Below are 21,031 nucleotides of genomic sequence, written 5' to 3'. Positions count from 1 at the left end.
ATCAGCCACCAGCCCATCAGTTCATTCTTTCTTCACAATATTTCTGGCATATGTTCCTTCTTTTCCACATCCTTCATTCATTGCCCTAAAACTATTGCTATGCATACTATGAAAACCCAGCTTCCTCCTCTTATACATGTATCAAGTTCCTCTCCTGGAAACAAGCACTGTCTTACAAATAGTATGTTCTATTTAATTCCAAAAAAAAAAAAAAAGATGCAAGCCATTAAAAAGCATTGGATACTAGCATAACTGATTCCAGGCAGAATCTATGTTTGAAACCTAGCAAAACTAGCACACTCTAATTTGGTAATCCTAACCCAGAAACTTTCTGTTGTCACTCCCACTATTTCTTTCCCATCACTACCTCCTCTTTGCCCTAGAACTGACCCAGGTTGCCTTCATCTAAGAAGGCCCTTCCACCACAATCAAGATTTACTAAATAAATCCAAAGGCTCTAAATCTACTTACTATTACCATCTTCTATCCCAATCTGTCCCAATACACTCTCACATTCATAGATATTCTCATATCTTCATAATTCTCTCCTATACACTGTACTCTAACAAACCAAAGTATTTCAACATTTCTTGAGTATCCACAATGTGCCACGAACTACACATTAAAAAAGACGTCTAGGGGTGCCTGGGTGGCTCAGCTGGTTAAGCAACTGCCTTCGGCTCAGGTCATGATCCCAGGATCCTGGGATCAAGCCCCACATCAGGTTCCTTCCTCAGCAAAGGAGCCTGCTTCTCCCTCTCCCTCTGCCTGCCATTCCACCTGCTTGTGTGCTCGCTCGCTCTCTCTCTCTCTCTCTCTCTCTCTGTCAAATAAATAAGAAATTAAAAAGAAAGAAAGAAAGAAGTCTAAATACCTTTGGAGGGGTGCCTGGGAGGCTCAGTTAGTTAAGCATCTGCGTTCCATTCAGGTCATGATCCCAGGGTCCCGGGATTGAGTCTAACATCAGGCTCCCTGCTTAGAGGGGAGTCTGTTTCTCCCAGATCCTTACCCCTCCCCACTGCTCCTGCTCTCTCTCTCAAATAAATAAATAAGTAAATTTTTAAAAATAAATAAATAGGGACGCCTGGGAGGCTCAGTGGGTTAAGTCTCTGCCTTCAGCTCAGGTCATGATCTCAGGGTCCTGGGATCGAGTCCCGCATCGGACTCTCTGCTCGGCAGGGAGCCTGCTTCCTCCTCTCTCTCTCTCTGCTTGCTTCTCTGCCTACTTGTGATTTCTCTCTGTCAAAAAAATAAATAAAATCTTTTTAAAAATAAATAAATAAATACCATTGAATACCTTTCCTACATAAATTCAAGAAAATTAAAAACTCTGGTCTCTGCCCTATTTGCATTTCTGCACCAAGAAGTTTTGACACACTGGGGCGCCTGGGTGGCTCAGTCAGTTAAGTGTCTGACTCTTGGTTTCAGCTCAGGTCATGATCTCAGGGTCCTAAGATGAAGCCCAGAGGTGGCCTCCATGCTGAGCAGGGAATTTGTTTGAGATTGTCTCCCTCTACCCCTTCCTCCTCCTCCCTCTCTCTACTCCCACCCTCCCCCACTGGCTCACACACTCTCTCCCTCTCTAAAATAAATAAATAAATCTTCTTTTTTTTTTTTTTTTTTTTTTTTAAGGAAGTTTTGACTTTTTAAAGAGCAAATAATATGGGAAGACTTTTACAGATGTTCAGCCACGAAAGCAACAGATGAACAGAGAAAGACAGCCACAACATGAAGAATAACTCTTGCGCGACAGCCTCTACGGCATGAGGGTAAACAACTCTAGAGACGCCCATGTACAAACTGGGTTCAATTAAGTCAACCTGAAAAAAACAGAGTGTGCTTCAATTCAAAATCAAATTGTGAGCTACTGGTTCCCATGATCCCAAACACCGTCTTTATGTTATAGCATGAATTTGGCAGACTTGGGCCTGAGCCCCTCGCCGCCGTGTCACTAGGAAATTATTTAAGCTCTCTAAGCTTCTCATTCCTCATCCATAAAATGCAGCTAATGACAGTTTGTATCTCACAGATTGTAATGAGGAGTAAATGGAGTAACTCCAAAGTCCTTACACACAGCTCTGGCACATGTGACAGTTCAATAATATTACTATTATTATCAATCACCCTAAAGTTTCCTCATTCTTTTGTAGAGCTTCAGAAGCTATCCTCTGAACTGAAGCTATATAGGCTTGTGTAGGTACGGACTATTATTATCAATCACCCTAAAGCTTCCTCATTCTTTTGTGGTGCGTTTACCTCTAGAGCTTCAAAAATCTATCCTCTGAACTGGAGCTCTACAGGTTTGTACAAAGATGAAACTGGAAAACTGCATTTTAAGTTCAACAAGTGAGTGAGATAGTAGGAAAAGCTCTGAATTTAGAACCAGAATAGGTGGGTGTGAACTCTAGCTCTTCCATGTTCTTTTCTGGGCCTTGGTTTTCTTCCCTGTTAAATGGGAGAGATGGCTCTAACTATTGTAGCTAAAAATACTATAAGAACAGTTTTAAGGAGAATATCTACTACAAACAAAGCAGCAGGGTAAAAGATAAAGTAAAAGTGGGAAACTTGTTCATGAATTACTGTTAAGGGGTATCTCTATAATGGTATGTGACAAGAAATCATGAATCTTGTCTTGAGGAAAATATGGCAGTAAATGGTAATTATAATTAGACTAAAATGAATACCTACAATTAAGCAGGCAAACATTAAATCACTCTTTATGACCCAGCTCCAGAATCTACACTTTTGATATATCCTTTCTGACCTTCTTGTCCCATCCATGACCCCAAAGATGATCATTTCTCCGCTCTGGGCTACCACTACCTGTGTACAATGCCACCATCCTATAGCACTTGGTGCAATCACGCTTTACTGTCAATGCCCTCCACAAAAAGAGAGGTGATCTCTAAATACAGAAACCAAGTTTTATTCCTTTTTACACCTACAGCACTTAGCACAAGCCTGGCACAAAGGTAGGTCCTCAATAAGTGTTTGATGGATGAACCAATGAGTGAATCACGGACAATATTAGCAACTTCACTGAGCCATGTGAGATCGTACCCTTAAGTATATGGTAACATTTAAAGCTATATTTTAAGCAAAACTCTTAATAACATATTTTATCACAATTCTTTGCCCTTCTGTAGCTTCAATGACGATAAGCTCCTTAGGGACCAAACTATGTCTTTTTATCCCAAGTGGCTAATGGGCAAGCACACAGATATTCAATAAATGTCTGCTGACAGAAGAAGGGAATGGAAAATGCATGAATACCACTGCCTCACCACTTAGACCTCAATCTTCCCTTATTTAGAAATTTTGTCTGCAGTCTTCTCACCACTCTTTCCACTACCGTGCTCTCTTCTTGTGTCAATGATCCTTGAATAAAAAAATTAATGAATTTTTTTTAAAAAGACTATCCTCCCTTTCTTGCTTACAGTACAATGTCAAAGTCAGACTGGTAAATGTGAAGGGAGTGTTAAGAGCTGGGAAATCTTTGTTTTGTCACATCACAGCCAAGACTAGCTCAGGTAAAAACCCTCAATGGATGGTAAGTCTTCAGGGTAGGGGGCAGCAGGATATATGCATGTTCTCTAAGTGTCTCCCTACAAACTACTCACTGGTCACGCACATGTGCACATGCACACATGCACAGACTTCTAAAGCTGAGAAATCATAATAACTTGACCATGTGACCAAACTTAACAGCACCAGTGAGGGACAAATGGACGCCACATACCCCCAGAAGTGAGACATTATGAAAGACACATTACCACACATGAAATATTCCCAGTGAGAATGCATAATCTGAATCTGATCATGAGGAAATATCAGATTAACAGAAAATGAGGTATGTTCTATTTTAAAAAGGGAAGAAGTGATCTGTATTATGACACTGACATTAAAAAAAAAAAAGACAAAGAAAAGCTGTGAAAATCTCTTAAAGAAGAGGTAAGACAATTAAATGCACTACCTGATCCTAGACTGGATCATGAACTGGAGGAGGAAAATTTCTATAAAGGACATTATGGGACCAACTGACAAAAGTGCAATATAAACCACAGATTGAATAAAAGTATACCAATGTTAAGTTTACTGAAGTTGATAACTATACTATGCATATAAAAGAGAGTATACCTATTTAAGAAATACATATGCATTATTTAAGGGTAAAAGGTCACAATAACTTCAAATGATTCACATATACCAAGAAATATTTATCTATACCTATATAGACACAGAAAAAGAGAACTTACAAATGATAAAGCACACGGAATAATGTTAACAGTAGACAAATTTGGGTAAAAGGTATAAAGGTGAGGTGCTCCTGTATAAGTTTTACTTTTACAATTTTTCAATAAGCTTGAAATTCTTCCTAAAAACAAGTCCTAGCCAATGCAATAAGACAAGAAAAGGTATAGGGCACCTGGGTGGCTCGGTGGGTTAAGGCCTCTGCCTTCGGCTCTGGTCATGATCCCAGGGTTCTGGGATGGAGCCCCAAGTCGGGCTCTCTGCTCAGCAGGGAGCCTGCTTCCCCCTCTCTCTCTGCCTGCCTCTCTGCCTACTTGTGATCTCTTTCTGTCAAATAAATAAATAAAATCTTAAAAAAAAAAGACAAGAAAAGGTATAAAATGTATACAGAAAAGGTATAAAACTTACACATGTTTTTGTCACAGATGATGTGATCCTCTATGTAGAAAATCTGAGAAAATGGACAAAAAACTCCAGGAACTAATAAGCAATAATAGCAAGGCTGCAGGATATAGGTTAACATACAAAAGCCACTCACTTTCCTCTCTACCAGAAACGAACAAGTAGAATTTTAATTTAAAAACATGACACCATTTATATTAGTAACCTCAAAAAGTGAAATAGTAGGCTTGAATCTAACAAAATATGTACAAGATCTGTATAAAACTACAAAACTCTGATAAAAGATATCAAGAAAGAACTAAGTAAGTTGAGCAACACTGCATATTCATGGATAACAAGACTCAATATTGTCAAGATGTCAATTCTTCCCAACTTGATCTACAGATTGGTGCAATCCCAATCAATATCCCTGCAAGTTACTTTGTGGTTATCAAACAAACTGATTCTAAAGTTTATATGGAGAGGCAAAAGACCCAAGATAGTGAACCTAATACTGAAAGAGAGCAAAGTTAGAGGACTGACAAGACTTACTATAAAGCTATGGTAATCAAGACAGTGCGGTACTGGCAAAAGAATAAACAAAAAAATCAATCAAACAGAATAGAAAGCCCAGAAATAGACCTACGTAAGTAATTTCAACTGATCTTTGACACAGGAGCAAAAGCAATACCATAGAGCAAAGACAGTCTTTTCAACAGACAGTGCTGGAAGAACTGGACATCCATATGCAAACAAATGACTCTAGATACAAACCTTAACATCCTTCACAGAAATTAATTCAAAATGGGATTACAGACCTAAATGTAGAATGCAGAACTATAAAACTCACTGAAAATAACACAGGAGAAATCTAGGTGACCTTGGGTATGGCAATTACTTTTTAGATGTAACACCAAACACAATCTCCATGAAAAGAATAATTGACAAACTGGACTTTGTTAAAATTAAACACTTCTGCTCTGCAAAGGACAATGTCAAGAGAATGAGAAAACAAGCAACAGACTGGGGAAAAATATTTGCAGAAGGAACATCTGACAAATGATTATTACCCAAAATACACAAAGAACTCTTAAAACTCAACAATAAGAAAAAACAACCCAAATGAAAAATGGGCCAAAGACCTTAGCAGACACCTCACTGAACAAGATATACAGATGGCAAACAACCTCATGAAATAATGCTTCACATCATTTTTCATCAGGAAAATCCAAACTAAAACAAGATGACACTACACAGACCTATTACAATGGCCAAACTCCAGAACACTGACAGCACCAATGCTGGCAAGGATGTGTAGCAACAGGAACTCTTCATTCATTCATTGTTAATGGGAATGCAAAATGGGATAGCTACCTTGGAAGTCAGTTTGGCAGTTTCTTATAAAACTAAGCATATTCTTACCATATGGTCCAACAATCATGGTCCTTGGTATATACTCAACAGAGTTGTATGATTCTAACTGTATGACACTCTGGAAAAGGTAAAACAATGGAGACAGTAGAAAGATCAGTGGTTGCCAGAGCTTAAGAGGGAGTGAGGGATGAACAGGTGTAGCACAGGAGATTTTTAGGGCAGTGAAACAACTCTGTATGATACTATATTGGTGAATACATGTCATTATACACTTATCTATAACCGTATAGACATATAACACCAAAAGAAAACCCTAACGTAAACTATGGACTTTTGACGACAATGATGTGTCAATGTAGGTTCCCCGACTATAATAAATGTACCACAGAGTGGGGGATATTGATAATGGGGGAGACTATGCATGTGTGGGGGCAGGGGTTTTTGGGAAATCTTCATATATTCTGCTCAATTTCACTGGGAAATCTAAAACTGCTCTAAAAAAAAAAAAAAAAAGAAGTCTTAGAAAAAAAAAAAGACTGTCCTTCCTTCTACCTCCAGGAAAATACCCAAATCCTAAACCATGGCATATATGGCCCTTTATAATCTAATCCCAAACTATACCTCTCCAACTCATTTGTTTCCACCATCCTCCTCCAAACTATTTAAACTCCAGCCTCAGTTAATTATCTGCCATTCCTGTTGATACCTTACTTTTTTACTCAGGCTGGTCACTCTGCTAGAATGCTTTTCCTCCCCTTTCCCACCTCAGCATTTGTTCAAACCACCTCCTGTATTACACTAAAATGGTTTGCTGATATAGTTGCCTTAACCATTAGACTATGTGTCCCTCCAGGGCAAGGACAGCACCGTATTGATCCTGTATCCTCAGTGCCTAACAAATCAGTAATAACAGGAGCCAACAACTAACATTTCTGGAGCACTTTCCCTGTACCAACCACTTTTTAAAGCAAATTTATGACTCATTTAATCCTTTCAACAACCCCACAGGGTAGGTGCTCTTATGCCCATTTGATTTGAGAGTTCCTGAGGCATAAGGAGATCAAGTAACTTCCAGACTGCTCAGCTAGGAAAACGGAAAGACCAGGATTTCACCCAGTCAGTCTGGCTCTAGAATCCACATTCTTCACCAGGGTGGTATACATAGCAGAAAGTAAAAAAAATAACTATTGAACAAATGATAGTGTAGAACAGAGCTGAACACAATATTTATGGAATGAAAATATTAGGGAAGAAAAGTCAAACAATTGGCAACTGAGGAAAAGGAGGCACAATGAGGGTTTAAAATGTTTAGAGATAGAAATAATCCAATCTATTTCCAATCTTCTCTTGTAAAAGTTAAGACCAGAACAAAGTTTCCCAAAGTTACCTGAGTCACATTCAGAACCAGCTTTACAAGTCTTCCCACTACACCATATTAAAGGAATAATTATCTGTTTTTAAGAAACTATTTTAAGGGGCGCCTGGGTGGCTCAGTGGGTTAAAGCCTCTGCCTTCGGCTCAGGTCATGATCCCAGGGTCCTGGGATCAAGCCCCACATCGGGCTCTCTGCTTGGTGGGGAGCCTGCTTCCTCCTCTCTCTCTGCCTGCCTCTCTGCCTACTTGTGATCTCTGTCTGTCAAATAAATAAATAAAATCTTTAAAAAAAAAAAAAAAAGAAAGAAAGAATAAAGAAAAAAAAAGAAACTATTTTAAAACAGGAGCCCCTGGGTGGCTCAATCAGTTAAGCACCTGCCTTCAGCTCAGGTCATGATCCCAGGGTCCTGGGATGGAGTCCCACACAGGTTCCCTGCTCAGCCCAGAGTCTGCTTCTCCCTCTCCTTCCGCCCCTCACTGCATGCTTTCTCTCTTTATTTATTATTTTTATTTTCTCAAATAAGTAAATAAAATCATTTAAAAAAAAAAAAATGGGATGCCTGGGTGGCGCAGTCGATTAAGCGTCTGCCTTCAGCTCAGGTCATGATTACTGGGTCCTGGGATCCAGTCCCACATCAGTCTTCTTGCTCAGCTCCTGCTTCTCCCTCTGCTTGTGAGTTCCCTCTCTAACAAACAAATAAATAAAATATTTTCTAAAAAAAAAAAACTTTTTAAAAAAAGAAATTGTAAAACAAGGGATAAGAGATGAACTGGATGAAGGGGGTCAAAAGGTACAAATTTCTAATTATAAAATAAATAAATCATGGGATGTAATGTGACTATAGTTAATAATACTGTACTAAACATTTGAAGGTTGCTACAAGGACTTAAAAGTCCTCATAACAAGAAAAAAATTTTTTATGTAACTATAATGTAGCTATATATGGTGACTGGGACACCTGGCTGGCTGGCTCAGTCAGTAGAACATGTGACTTTTGAACTGCAGGTCATGAGTTTGAGCCCCACATTGGGAATGGAGTTTACTAAAATTAAAAAAAAAAAAAAAGTTTACTAAAAAAAAAAGAAAAAGAAAAAACTATGTATGGTGATGATATCAACTAGACTTATTGTGCCAATCATTTCATAATTTACATGAATATCAAATCATTATGTTATATACCCAAAACTAATGATGCATGTCAATTATACTTCAATTCTAAAAAATAATAATAAACAATAAAAAAGTATATACATAATAAATATATATATTTTTTGCTACTTCATTAAAGAGGATATAGAAAATGTAACTTTCTTGAAAATTCAAGGCAATAATCATGAGCAATACTTTTTAGTAATTTTCAGGTAGTTCTAAAATTGTCATTTATTTATCAAAAATGCAGCAAAAAAAATACAACAAAAAAATGCAGCTAAGGGGCAATTAAGAAATTCTGCAATTCTAGTGTCCCCATCTAATCATCAAACTGATGTCTTTTCATAGAAAAACATGAAAATCAAAACTAAACTAGTCACTCCAGAGCACCTGGACAACTGTTCTTTACTTTTACATTTATATTAAATACCCTCCAAGCAGAACAAACTCCATTAAGTCAATGCATGAAAACAAGACTGAAACACATTCTCTACAGTAAGTCTAAAATGGGACCAACTCTCTCCTGGAATGAGTATAGTACTATAAAATATCCTAGACCTGTAATGAGCACCCACAGCCTACCTGCCTATCTTGCTTTGTGATCTATTTTCAAAATGAAAATTTTAAAAATCTTTTTCATATTGCTGCTTCCCATATATAGCTAGATATTAACATTTTAGTGGATGAAAGCAGTACCAGTTTTCTCAAGGAGATTACTTATTAAGGTAGACAAGGTTAAAAAATGTTTTTCATAATTCTAAATAAAATTATTTTCATGCTACATTTTTTTAAAAGTTTCATTTTCCTTTAGTCTCATTTAAAAAATGACTGGCAGGGCGCCTGGGTGGCTCAGTGGGTTGAAGCCTCTGCCTTCGTCTTGGGTCATGATCTCAGGGTCCTGGGATCGAGCCCCACATAGAGCTCTCTTCTCAGCGGCGAGCCTGCTTTCTCCTCTCTCCCTCTCTGCCTGCTTCTCTGCCTACTTGTGATCTCTGTCAAATAAATAAATAAAATCTTAAAAAAAAAAAAAAGACTGGCACTGTGACAGGAAATAATTCATATCCTCAGAAAGACATAAGTAGGTTGGAGGAAACGAGGCATACAGTTTCTAATCACACACTTAACATAATTCAAAGAAGGTGTTTTATAAATATCTGTTGAATAAACGGTTGATGCAGTTAAGTTCCTTCTACAGTTCTTTTATTTCTTTTTTCGTCTATTTATTTGTCAGGGAGAGAGAGAGAGAGAGAGAGTGCACACATGCACAAGAAGGGGACAGAGGAAGAAGCATGCTCCCTGCAGAGCAAGGAGCCAGATGTGGGGCTCAATCCCAAAACCCTGGAATCATGACCTGGGCGGAAGGCAGGCGCTTAACCAACTGAGCCACCTAGGCGCCCCTATACTTCTTTTAAGAGAAGCTAACATGACATATAAAGTACTTATAGTTCAGAATTAAACCCTTAGTTTAAAAAAAAAAAAAGTACAGTCATGGTAAAAAGAACAAGCAGTTTTCCCTGAAAAAAAAAAAAAAAAGATCGTAAGTCTGATTTCCACTTTTACTTATTTGTACCTTCTCTTTTTTCTTACCCTGGCATCTACTGACAAAAGCCAAAGGTAACTGCCATTTTCAGCTTCCCAGTTTTTCTTATTGTTTTTAAAAATATGTGAATGCTTCTTTCAGGACATTCTAAAAACCATGGTAGGGGAAAAAATGCCAGATATTTCAACAGACCAACAAACAAACAGAGACGCTTAAGTAATAGGTTCTAATGCTCAGCTTTTAGCATTATCTGGCTCAGCTTTTAAGGACAAACGCACTTTACTAAAGTTTTCAATGCCTAGTAACACTTCTAGCAAATGAGGTCTATGGCAATCATCGTCAAATATTACAGAATGAAATTCCCGACATCACAAACTCACAATCACCAGATGCTGCTGTTTCAGAAATTTAAAAGGTAAAGAATCAGTACTTCCAAGTGGACTATTCAGAAAGAACAGACGTGGGGGAGGGAAAAAAAAAAAAAAAAGGATCGGCCTGGTAAGTACCCAGGGACAAAACGGGAAGACTGATCACTTCAAATACAGAGGGATATTCCAAAGTTTCACTCTAATTCATAACATAAAAGGGGACTGGGGGGGTAGGGTCTGAGTGTTCTGCCTATAAAGAGAACTTTAAAATACAGTCTTTCTCCCATTTCAATTCTAGCCTAAAATCCCCAGAGCTGCAGAAATGATGTGTCAAAGCACAGAGATAAGTTTAAGAAACAAGTTCTCAAACACCCAGCCAAGCACAGTAGAACTGTTCATGAGGCCCAAGATCTGGTCAGATATCTGTCACTAAAAGGGACAAGAGGAACTGTCAGGTAACTGTCAGGCGAATGTCACTAAAAGGAACTAAAGGAACATTCAATTCAGATTTGTTCAACTAATATTCTTTACTGACTCCTTGAGGAAGGGAAAAAACAGATGGACCAAGCCTATTACCAGGGAAATAGTTTCAACTCTGAGGGCTTCAGATTTTGCATCTATAAAATTCTATGATTCAAATTCACACTTCTACCTTAAAAGAAGACAGAAAACAAGATTTTATATTAAACCAAGAAGGTATACTATGAGTTATACATTTTTATTAAAAAAAAAGGATTTATTTATTAAGAGAGTGAGAGAGGGGGACACCTGGGTCGCTCAGTCAGTTGGGCGTCTGCCTTCGGCTCTGGTCATGATCCCAGGATTCTGGGATCGAGTCCCGCATCAGATTCCTTGCTCAGGGAATAGGAGGCTTCTCCCTCTCCTGCTCCCACTGCTTGTGCTCTCTCTTTCTCTCCATCCCTCTCTGACAAATAAATAAAATCTTTAAAAAAAGAGAGATGGAGAGGGAAAGCACATGTGCACATGAGTCAGAGGGGCAGGGAGAAGGAAAGAGAATCTCAAATGGATTCTCCTGAGTGTGGAGTCTGACACAGGGCTGATCTCACCACCCCAAGATCAGGACCTGAGCTGAAACCAAGAGTCAGATGCTCAACCAACCCCAAAGCGCCCCTATACCACTGAAAATTCCAATGTCAACTTTTCCATTCTCCATGTGTTCCTCTAGCTGTATGATCTAAGTACACAACTACTACATCATTCAAGACATCAGAAAAATTTAACTCTTCCTGAGACATTACTGATGTCATTATATATATAACATATATATATAACTATAACAAAGTATAAAACCTAAAATGTTTCAACTCCTCCCTTAACATAGACCTATCTTTAGTTTATCTAAAATACCCCCTAGTTTCTTGCTGCACTCACTCAAGTACATCAAAAATGACAAATATTCCTCCTCTTCCCCAACACAGTGGTAATAAGTCTGACAGGTAAAAACATACAGATATCAAAAGCACACATTTGGAAACGATGAAAATCTTTTTTTTTCATTTTACCATATACTTCAGGCCCAACTTATTAGTTTCAATTCTGCTCTTGCTCTATTTCCAGTCAGTTTCACTTCTGAATTTTCTGCCACAAAGTTAAGAATTGTGACCCTGTGGAGAAATTTTAAAGTAAACACTAAATAAGAACATAGCTTTTCCTTTCAAAGGAGAACTAAACATTTTCACAGGAAAAACTAAGAAACAAACAAATAAAAATTCTTACATTCCTGACGGCATTTTGTCACATAAAAATGATTTAAGGCTGTTGATTTTTTTTTCAAGTTTCTGAAGCTTCCTCATACAGTTTTGTTTACAAGAGCCAAAGCAGCCCAAAAATTGCTATCATTCTATCTTATACATATTGGATGTTTTAAATCTGAGTCACAAGTAAGGGGCTCAATAAATATTTGTGGAAGGAATGAATGTGATAGCACAGTGCGTGCTGCATGAAGCATACATTCCCAATAAGACACAACTTTCTCTCTGCCTTCAGTGGCCTAACTGACAAAACAGACTTTTTTGAAAATATAATAAAAAGATAATTAAATTAGATTAGCAAAAGTAAGGTATCTAATAAACATATAAGGGGAAAATATATATCATGTACAGCCAAATTAGGCTTTATAAAGCTTTTTGGTGTTACGCTACTATTTTTTTTCTCGTATGTGTTTCAATCCCATTTCCTTCTTCTCTTTAGGCTGTAAAGTTGTTTAAAGGATATTTTCATATAGAAATAAAATTTAAAAATAAAAATATAGGCACACCTGGGTGGCTCAGTCAGGTGAACACCCGGCTCTCGGTTTCAGCTCAGGTCATGATTTCAGGTGGTTGAGATCCAGCCCTGCACTGGGCTCCGCACTCAGTGGGGAGTCTGCTTGAGATGCTCTCTCTACCTCTCCCCTCTTCCTCCCCACCCCCACAAGCACACCCACTTACTCTCTAAAATAAATAAATAAATCCTTAAAAAAATAAGTAAATAATGTATCAATAAATAAAAATATACAGCTCCTACTACATCAGCAGCAGCGCTTGTACACATGCTGTGGGAAATAAACCACACAAAGCATGATGGTCCTGAACCTTAACGTAACTTAAAACTTCCTGCTTCTCCAGCAATCTGCCCATGGCAACTCAGGATCAAAGACCTTGACTGCAGTCCCTGTGTTGACACTGTGTGACTTTGAAAAAGTTACCCAAGGCCTTAGATTCCTCATCTGTAAAAGAAAGTGGTTACTGATATAAACCTCCCGTGCAGAAGAATTCCAAATAATTTATATAGATATTCTGCTGTCAAGGAAAGGGAACAGGAATCCCCACTCCGTAAGTGTGGGCTGCGCATACTGACTACCTTAACAAAGAGGACAGCACAGAAGGGTGGATGAGAAAGAGTAACTTTATAGCAGAGAAACCCCAGTCTAATCATAGAGAAAAAAAAAAAAAAAAAGTAAGACTAATTCCAATACAGGTACAGCCCACAAAACACCTACCCAGTACTCAAAACTGCCACAGTCATCAAGAGGAAGGAAAATCTGAAGAACTGTCACAGCCAAGAGACTAAGGAGATAGGACAAATATAATGTGCTTTCAGGATGGTATCCTGGCACAGAAAAAAGGTCATCAGATGAATGGATATACAAACACAGAGGATCCCTGCTGACTCAGTCAGTTGAGCACGGACTCTGGATCTCAGGGTTCTGAGTTCAAGCCCAATACTGGGCATACAGTTTACTTAAAAAAAAAAAAAAAATGCAGCATATACATACAATAGAGTATTATTTAGCCATATAAGGAATGAAATTCTGATACATGCTCCAACACAGAAAAACAATGAAAACATTATGCTGAAAATAAGCCATACACAAAAGGACGAATATTGTATCATTCCACTTATATCAAGTACTTAGAACAAGCAAATTCATAAGGACAGAGGGCAGAACAGAGTTTACCTGGGGCTGGAGGAAAAGGAAAATGGGGAATTACTGTTTAATGGGTACAGTATCTGGGATGATGAAAATGTCTGGAAATAGATACCGATAATGACTGCACGAACACAGAATATACTTAATGCCCCTGAGTTGTACACTTAAAAATTATTAAAATGGCAAATTTTATGTTATGTGTATTTTACCCCAACTTTTTTAACTAAGGAAATCTGAATAAACTGTGGACTTCAGTTAATAGTAATACGTCAATATTGGTTCATGAATCACAACAAATGTATCATACTACTGAAAGACGTTAAGAATGGGGGAAATGGGTATAGAGTATATGGGAGTTTTCTGTACTATCTTTTCCTCTCAATTTTTCTGTAAACCTAAAACTATTCTGAAAAATAAGGTCTACATAAAAAATGTCAGGGGACGGGGCACCTGGGTGGCTTATTGGGTTAAAGCCTCTGCCTTCAGCTCAGGTCATGATCCCAGGGTCCTGGGATCAAGCCCCGCATCGCATCGGGCTCTCTGCTCAGCAGGAAGCCTGCTTCCCCCTCTCTCTATGCCTGCCTCTTTGCCTACTTGTGATCTCTCTCTATCAAATAAATAAATAAAATCTTAAAAAAAAATTCAGGGGAGATAAAAGCTAATAGCACTAATACAGTCCACCTGTTCCAAAAATAGGACAAGATGGGTGCTTGGATGGCTCAGTTGGTTAAGAGGCTGCGTTCTGCTCAGGTCATGATCCCAGGGTCCTGGGATGGAGCCCTACATCAACCCCCACACAAGGGAGCCTTCTTCTCCCTCTCGTCTACCGCTCCCTCTGCCTGTGCTCTCCTGCACTCTCTCTCTCTGTCAAATAAATAAATAAATTTCTTAAAAAAAAAAAAAGAACAAAAAACAAAAACAGGACAAGAAAAATGCTCAAGTCGATGAAAAACATGAGCAAGCAATCAGAAAAATTAATGCCAAGGATATAAATAAACCTGCAATTCACAAAAGAAATTAAAATGCTACATAAAGCTATGCAAAGATGAAATTCATAGGTTTGTGTAAGGACAAATGAGATCATGTACTTAACATAATGTTTTATATACCATAAATGAAGCTATTAAAATATAACTAATAAGTAAATACAAATTTAAATAACAGAAATATATACATATATACACATATGAAGGTTATATATAGTCATATATTTATAACTTATGTGATTATATTCTATATATATTAACACATACAGATAACATCTGTATACATAAAATCATTTTTGAAAACACTGAGAAAACTTTTGAGCCCGAAGTTGACAAAATATGGAGAAAGACATTCTGTCATAATTTGGTAGTAGTACTGTAGTGGGTATGTCCTTTTAGGGAAACACTCTGCTAGTACCTTCTAAAGTAAAAAAAAAAAAAAAAAAAATTGTATCAATCTAAGTTTACATATATCTCCTTTGAGTGAGTGATTTCACTGCTCAAAATTCATCCTACAGATTTATCAGCACAAGTGTAGAAAGATAACCATACATGGATATATTTACTACAACAATGTAATAGAGAAAATTGGAAATAATCCAAAAGGCTACCAAGAGTTAAATAAAGGTAACTGAACATTATTAGGCAAAATGTGGTAGATGTATATACCCTGACATGGACAACTGTCTAAAAGAATAATAAATTGTAAATCTAAAAAAAAAATTGTTAAGGAGGGGAATAAACCAGTTTAGGACTATTTAATCTGGGGTCTTCCATGTATAGATGGCTCAAGAGAACCAAAACTGCATGTAAAATTGTCTATGTATGTAAATGCATTTTCTAAGGAAAGTGTCTGTAGCTTTTATCAAATTCTTAAAGGAATATGTAGCTCCCTGGAAAGGCTCACTAAACAATCAGGAAAAAGCATCCAGCTCTGAGTATCTAAGAAATGTAATTAAGTCATACTCAAGTGAGGAAGACTTTGGGGAGGAAAGAAATGCTCTCAAACTTTGAAGGATATATTAAATGCCTCTACCACAAAACACAACATTTTATTTCAAAACTGCTAAATCTAAGGGTGTGAAGGAAGTTATTCATCAGATGAGCTTATATTCACTAATTACAAACCTCAACCAAAAATTAAAGATCAAAAACAGTCTTCAAAATGTGTGACTAGTTCATGCTTAAATTACAGTTAAAGTAAGATCATACAGAAGCAATAGGAGCCAAAGATGAAGTGGGAGTACCATTTGACACAGTCAGGTTGGTAATTATGGACCAGTTACTCATACATACAAAGATTCATATGGACCAGTTACTCATACACGGCCTTACCTAAACTTCATTTTTTATCTTTTTTTTTAAAGTTTTTATTTATTTGTCAGAGAAAGAGAGATTAAGAGAGAGAGAGCACATACAAGAAGGGGGAGCAACAGAAGTGGAGAGAGAAGGCTCCTCGCTGAGCAAGGAGCCCAAAGGGGGACTTGATCCCAGAATCCTGGGATCATGACCTGAGCGAAAGGCAAATGCTTAACTGACTGAGCCACCTAGGCTTCCCTAAACTTTATTTCTTAAAGATAAGTCGATTAAAATAAGACAAAAATAAGTTAGGTCTTCTACATAGTTTTGTGAACTTTCTTTGAGCAGAATAAATAAGTCTTTTCCCCTGGAGGCAGGTTAGGAAGAAGATTCCAATAGCTTTAGAACTAATATAATAAATTAACATTTTAAACATTATAGCCACTAGAATCAATAGGACTTAATGAAGACTGAAATAAATGAGTAGAAAATAGCAGGAATACTCTCTAGCCTAAAATGAAAATATATCTTAGAACAGTGGTTCTCAACCAGGAGTAACTTTGCCCCCCTAAGGGACATTTGACACCACCTGAAAACATTTTGGATTGTCATAAGGGGACGGGTACTCCTAGTATATTGTGGGTAGAAGCTATGGATGTGGCTCAACATCTCACAGACTCACCCACCCACTCAAAATGTCGACAATGCCACGAAGTGGGCTGGAGGAACCACTGAATCTGTGCTTTGAGATAATCAACTTTACAACAGAAATCCTAAAACAAGGTTTACTTGTTTTGAAACACTGACACCCTATCAAATAGCATAGATCTTATTAAAATGACCTAATTCTCAAAGGTTATTTAAAAGAAAGATATTAACTGAATTTCCAATTTATCTAAACCTTTTAAATGACGTAAAAGCCATAGGCAAGAAAAAAAAAAAAGGACAACGAATTAATGCTAAAAGAAAAAAGTTTTATACACACACACATCCTATGATGCTCACAAACAATTCTGAGCAAAGGAAACCAGACACAAAAAGCTGTATTTTGCATGATTCCATTTATACACGGTTCAAGAATAGGCAAAAACTGATCTCTTGTTAGAAATCAGAACTGTGGTTCCTCTGGAGAGAAAGAAAAGGTAGAGATGGGAGAGAACATAAGGGGGGCTGCTGGAATGCTAATAATTTTGTATTTCTTAATCTGGGTAATGGTTATATAACTGTGTTCACTCTGTGACAATTCATCGTGTGTGTACTAAGTAATCCAAGTGCAGTTTATACAGTTAACACTTGCACCAAAAAATGTTTATTTTTTTCACAAAAAATTTATTTTTTAAATGTTATTTATTCATACCCTAAAAAGCTGAACACTTTGACCCACAGAGCTAAATGAATGTCAATTGCAAAAGTAAAAGTATTTTAGTTACATAGGCTACCTTCCAAGAATTCAAGAAGGATGACACCCCCAGAAAGCTGTAAATACCATACTCAGAGCTCATACGGCCTTCAGTTGAACACTTAAGCCACCATATATCCCTCGGCACAAATCCAAAAATCTGACAAAGGCTTACAAATGCAGTTAAATTTATTCCATGGGCAGTTTGAATTATTGCCCCCAATTTTAAACTGTGAACTGTTATTAGAGAATGCATTCTATGAAACAAACGATGCTCTTTCTTAATCCCGCATTTTCCCCAAACTCCCCCAAACTAAACCCCTCTTGGCCCTCACCTCCTTAGGATTTCTCCAGGCTGCTTGCAACAGTGCCCATCATCGCCTCTCTCAGTATCCATCCTTACAATCCACCTCCCCAAACACATGAAAATTCATGCTCATTCCAGAGGCTGGTCTCCCATACCAGACTCGTACTCCCTCCCAGGACCTCATAAATACAATCCAAACCTCACTACCCTCAAACTCCTAATATTCTCCAACAACGAGCTTCCCAACAGCACCACAAAACTAGGGCACATGCAAACCCCATCTTTAAATCCTCTTCTACCACATAAAAAAGGCCTGCTTCTGCACACAATTCAGCTCACTGGCCACTGTAGCTACCATCCCCGGTCCAGCTCTCTGCTTTAGGATCCCCTCTACTGCATTCACATCCATCCCATTTCCCACCCACTCCCTGCCCCAAACTCTGCTTTCTTCTTGAAAAACCTTTCCTAAGTACTAAAGCAAGGATATAAAGTTGAAGGAAGGATAAAGGAAGGTGCTCCATTCTGCATGAAGGTAGCTGCTCCAGGGTCAAACACACCAACCATGGGCACAGGCTACAGGGTCAGAGGCAAGAGTGTGAAACCTAGCCACAGTCCTTCCTAACTAACTGCAAGGCTCTGGGCGATTTTAGATCTTTAAGCCTCAGTCTGCTGAGCTACAAAATGGGAAATCATAAAAATAGCGATCTCACAGAGCTGTCAGGATGAAATAAACTACCGGCTGTCGAGCACTTTGCACAAATCCTACGCTGTAAACTCTCAGTGGCTGATGGTTTTTCCTAGGTCCTCTCCTTGGAGGAATGCAAGAGGGTGATAGGTACTTCAAGGGCAAGGGAGTGGTGGAGGAAGAAGTACCGTACACATATACGGCTGATAACAAAGAATTATGTCAGATCCCCAGTGTTCTCTATTATCCCCTTACAATGTGGACCCCGAGACGCCCTCAAAGCCCCCGCTAAGGGATTGGGGAAGACACAAATAGATACATCAAATCCTGCTTTCACGGAGTTATTTGAGGGAATGAAGTAGGAAAGTGCCGCCCCTAAATTGCTCAAATGCGATCCTTGGCGGGGGGGGGGGGGGGGGGGGGAGGGGGGTCTGAGAATTAGGACGAAAACCCCAAAGTCCCAAAGGATTTCTCCTTTGGGAGTACTTCATAACAAGGAGATTAAAACTAAACGCTAGAAACCATAGACTCCTCAAGTTCTCCCCTAAGAAAGAGTACTAACTGGTTTCTCCGCAAATGGCTTGAGAAAGGAAATGCGCTTTCCGCGTCTCTCATGGGACACCCGGGCTTCCCCGGGTCCCTTCCCCGGAGGGATAAGGAGGACGGTCCGCGCAGGGGAATCCCCAGCCTCCCCCCACCCCCAGCTGGGGAGAGGCGGACTCAGGCCGGGGCCCCCAGGGAGTTCCACTGGGACTCTTCCAGTCTTTTTGCAGCCGGTCTCCAGTAACGGGATCTCTCCGGGGGCTCGGGGATCTCCCAGAACTTCGGCCATCGCTGGCTCCCTCCCCTCACAAGCTTTAGGTCCTCGGTCCCCCGAGCTCTCCCCGGGCACTTCTCCGGGTCTCCTGGCTGGCACAGGGTCCCCCCGCCGCCCACGGGCTCTCCTCTCCGGCCTCCTCCGCCGCCGCCCCCCCCCCCCCCGCCCCGCCGAGCGCCGCGAGCCTGCGGGGTTACCTGCTGAGAGGGCAGCTCCACATGCAGGGCCCGCGCGGCAGAACCGGGTGGCAGCGAAGCGGCCGGGCCCGGGGGCGGCGGGGGGACCGGGCCCCCGACCGACGCCGAGGCGCTCATCTTGATCCAGGGGCCGCCAAGCGGCGGGGCCCGCGTTCCTCCGGCATCCGCCACCACCGCCTATCCTCGACCAGCCGAGTCTCTGCAGCAGAGAAACCCGCCACCCGAGAGGCAGGAGTGTTCTACCCAACCTCCGTCCGCCACCGCCGCTGGCTAAGGAAGAGCCATATTACCGCAGCGCAACCCCACCACCCCGCCGAGACCTGGCTTGTTCATTGGTTCAGCTGCTACGGGGGCGGGACCCAAAGCCAGACAAGGGACGTACTATTGGGCAAAAGGTCTGTCCATCGCCGGCCGGAATGGGCTCGGGGCGGAGGAACCCCGGGATGGCCTAAATCGCGTCTGTCAAACCCGGGTGAAACCTGGGGCGTTGCTTCTTTTTTTCCCAGTCTAATTGGTTCTCTCAGTACTACAGGGCGGGGTCTCCTGGCCGATCCGCAAAGGCCATTGCTCTAGGTGGGTGTCAGTTGTCAGTAAGGGGACAGAGGGGCGGGGTCTGATTAGGTAGAAAGAGCGCCTGGGCTCTGTTGTCACGTGCAGGAGGCAGTAGAGTCACCTGATTAGTGAGAGTCAGTCTTCCGAGCCACTTCCGCCCGAACCTAGTTGCCATGGTAACCGGCCTCCGTCGGAGGGAGGGGACCCGTTTGGCGCCAGCTGGGTGGTGATGGCTGATCTAATGTTGCAAGCTCCCTGAGCAGCCTTTTCCTGAGGGGGTCCCAGCAACATGCGGAGATTGAAAAGGAATATTTTGTGTTTCGACAGAAGGCATGCACGGAGACTAGAAACCTGTCGGGCAGTCCCACCTGCTCTTCGGCGACCAATGCCAACCCACAAGTCCACGCCCCTCTTCACACTGCTCTAACTAGTGTACTGAGCTGCAAGGTGTACCAGGCACCCAGGACACAGTATCACCTCTTGCTTATGCTGTCCTTAAAAGCCTTTGCCACTTTTTTCCTCCCTAGTGTTTACTTACCATCAAATCTTATCGGGGGATGCGGTCCGTTCTTCCCTGATCTATTCTAGGACCCTGAGTTAGGAACATTGCCTCTACCATATTTCTGATTATTTTATGGCATTGTCTTTCAATAAGCGTGTAATACACACACACGTATTGAATTCCTCAAGTAAAAGGACCTTGTCATTCATATCTGGATTTCCAGGACCTGCTGGATAATCAATACATGTTTGCTTTTTAAGTGAAGACCCAGCTCAAATGCCACCTCTTCCATGAAGACTTCCTTGATCATAATATAGCGTATATAGCAAATGCGTCTATAATAAATAGCACTGAATCATTCTGCAGGATATCAGTCTGCGCCCCCCCCCCCCCCCACCCCGCCAACTCCCAGACTG

The 21,031-nt window shown here is 40.1% G+C and overlaps 1 protein-coding gene across 1 annotated transcript in view; it reads right to left on the bottom strand.

The window, feature by feature from the left end:
- The window catches only part of LOC111159380 (UV radiation resistance associated), a 324,480-nt gene extending 304,635 nt beyond the window's left edge, over positions 1-19,845 (bottom strand). Inside the window, exon 1 of the mRNA XM_022521795.1 lies at positions 19,562-19,845. Coding sequence (XP_022377503.1) covers positions 19,562-19,678 — 117 coding nt within the window. The 5' untranslated portion in view covers positions 19,679-19,845. The remainder of the gene's footprint in view (positions 1-19,561) is intronic.
- Between the last annotated feature and the right edge of the window lie 1,186 nt (positions 19,846-21,031).

This window comes from Enhydra lutris, unplaced genomic scaffold (assembly GCF_002288905.1).
Source record: "Enhydra lutris kenyoni isolate GAN:26980312 unplaced genomic scaffold, ASM228890v2 scaffoldscaffold68, whole genome shotgun sequence".
Classification (NCBI taxonomy): Eukaryota; Metazoa; Chordata; class Mammalia; order Carnivora; family Mustelidae; genus Enhydra; species Enhydra lutris.
Note: the sequence above shows the minus strand (reverse complement) of the source record. Positions and strands in the feature narration are given on the sequence as shown.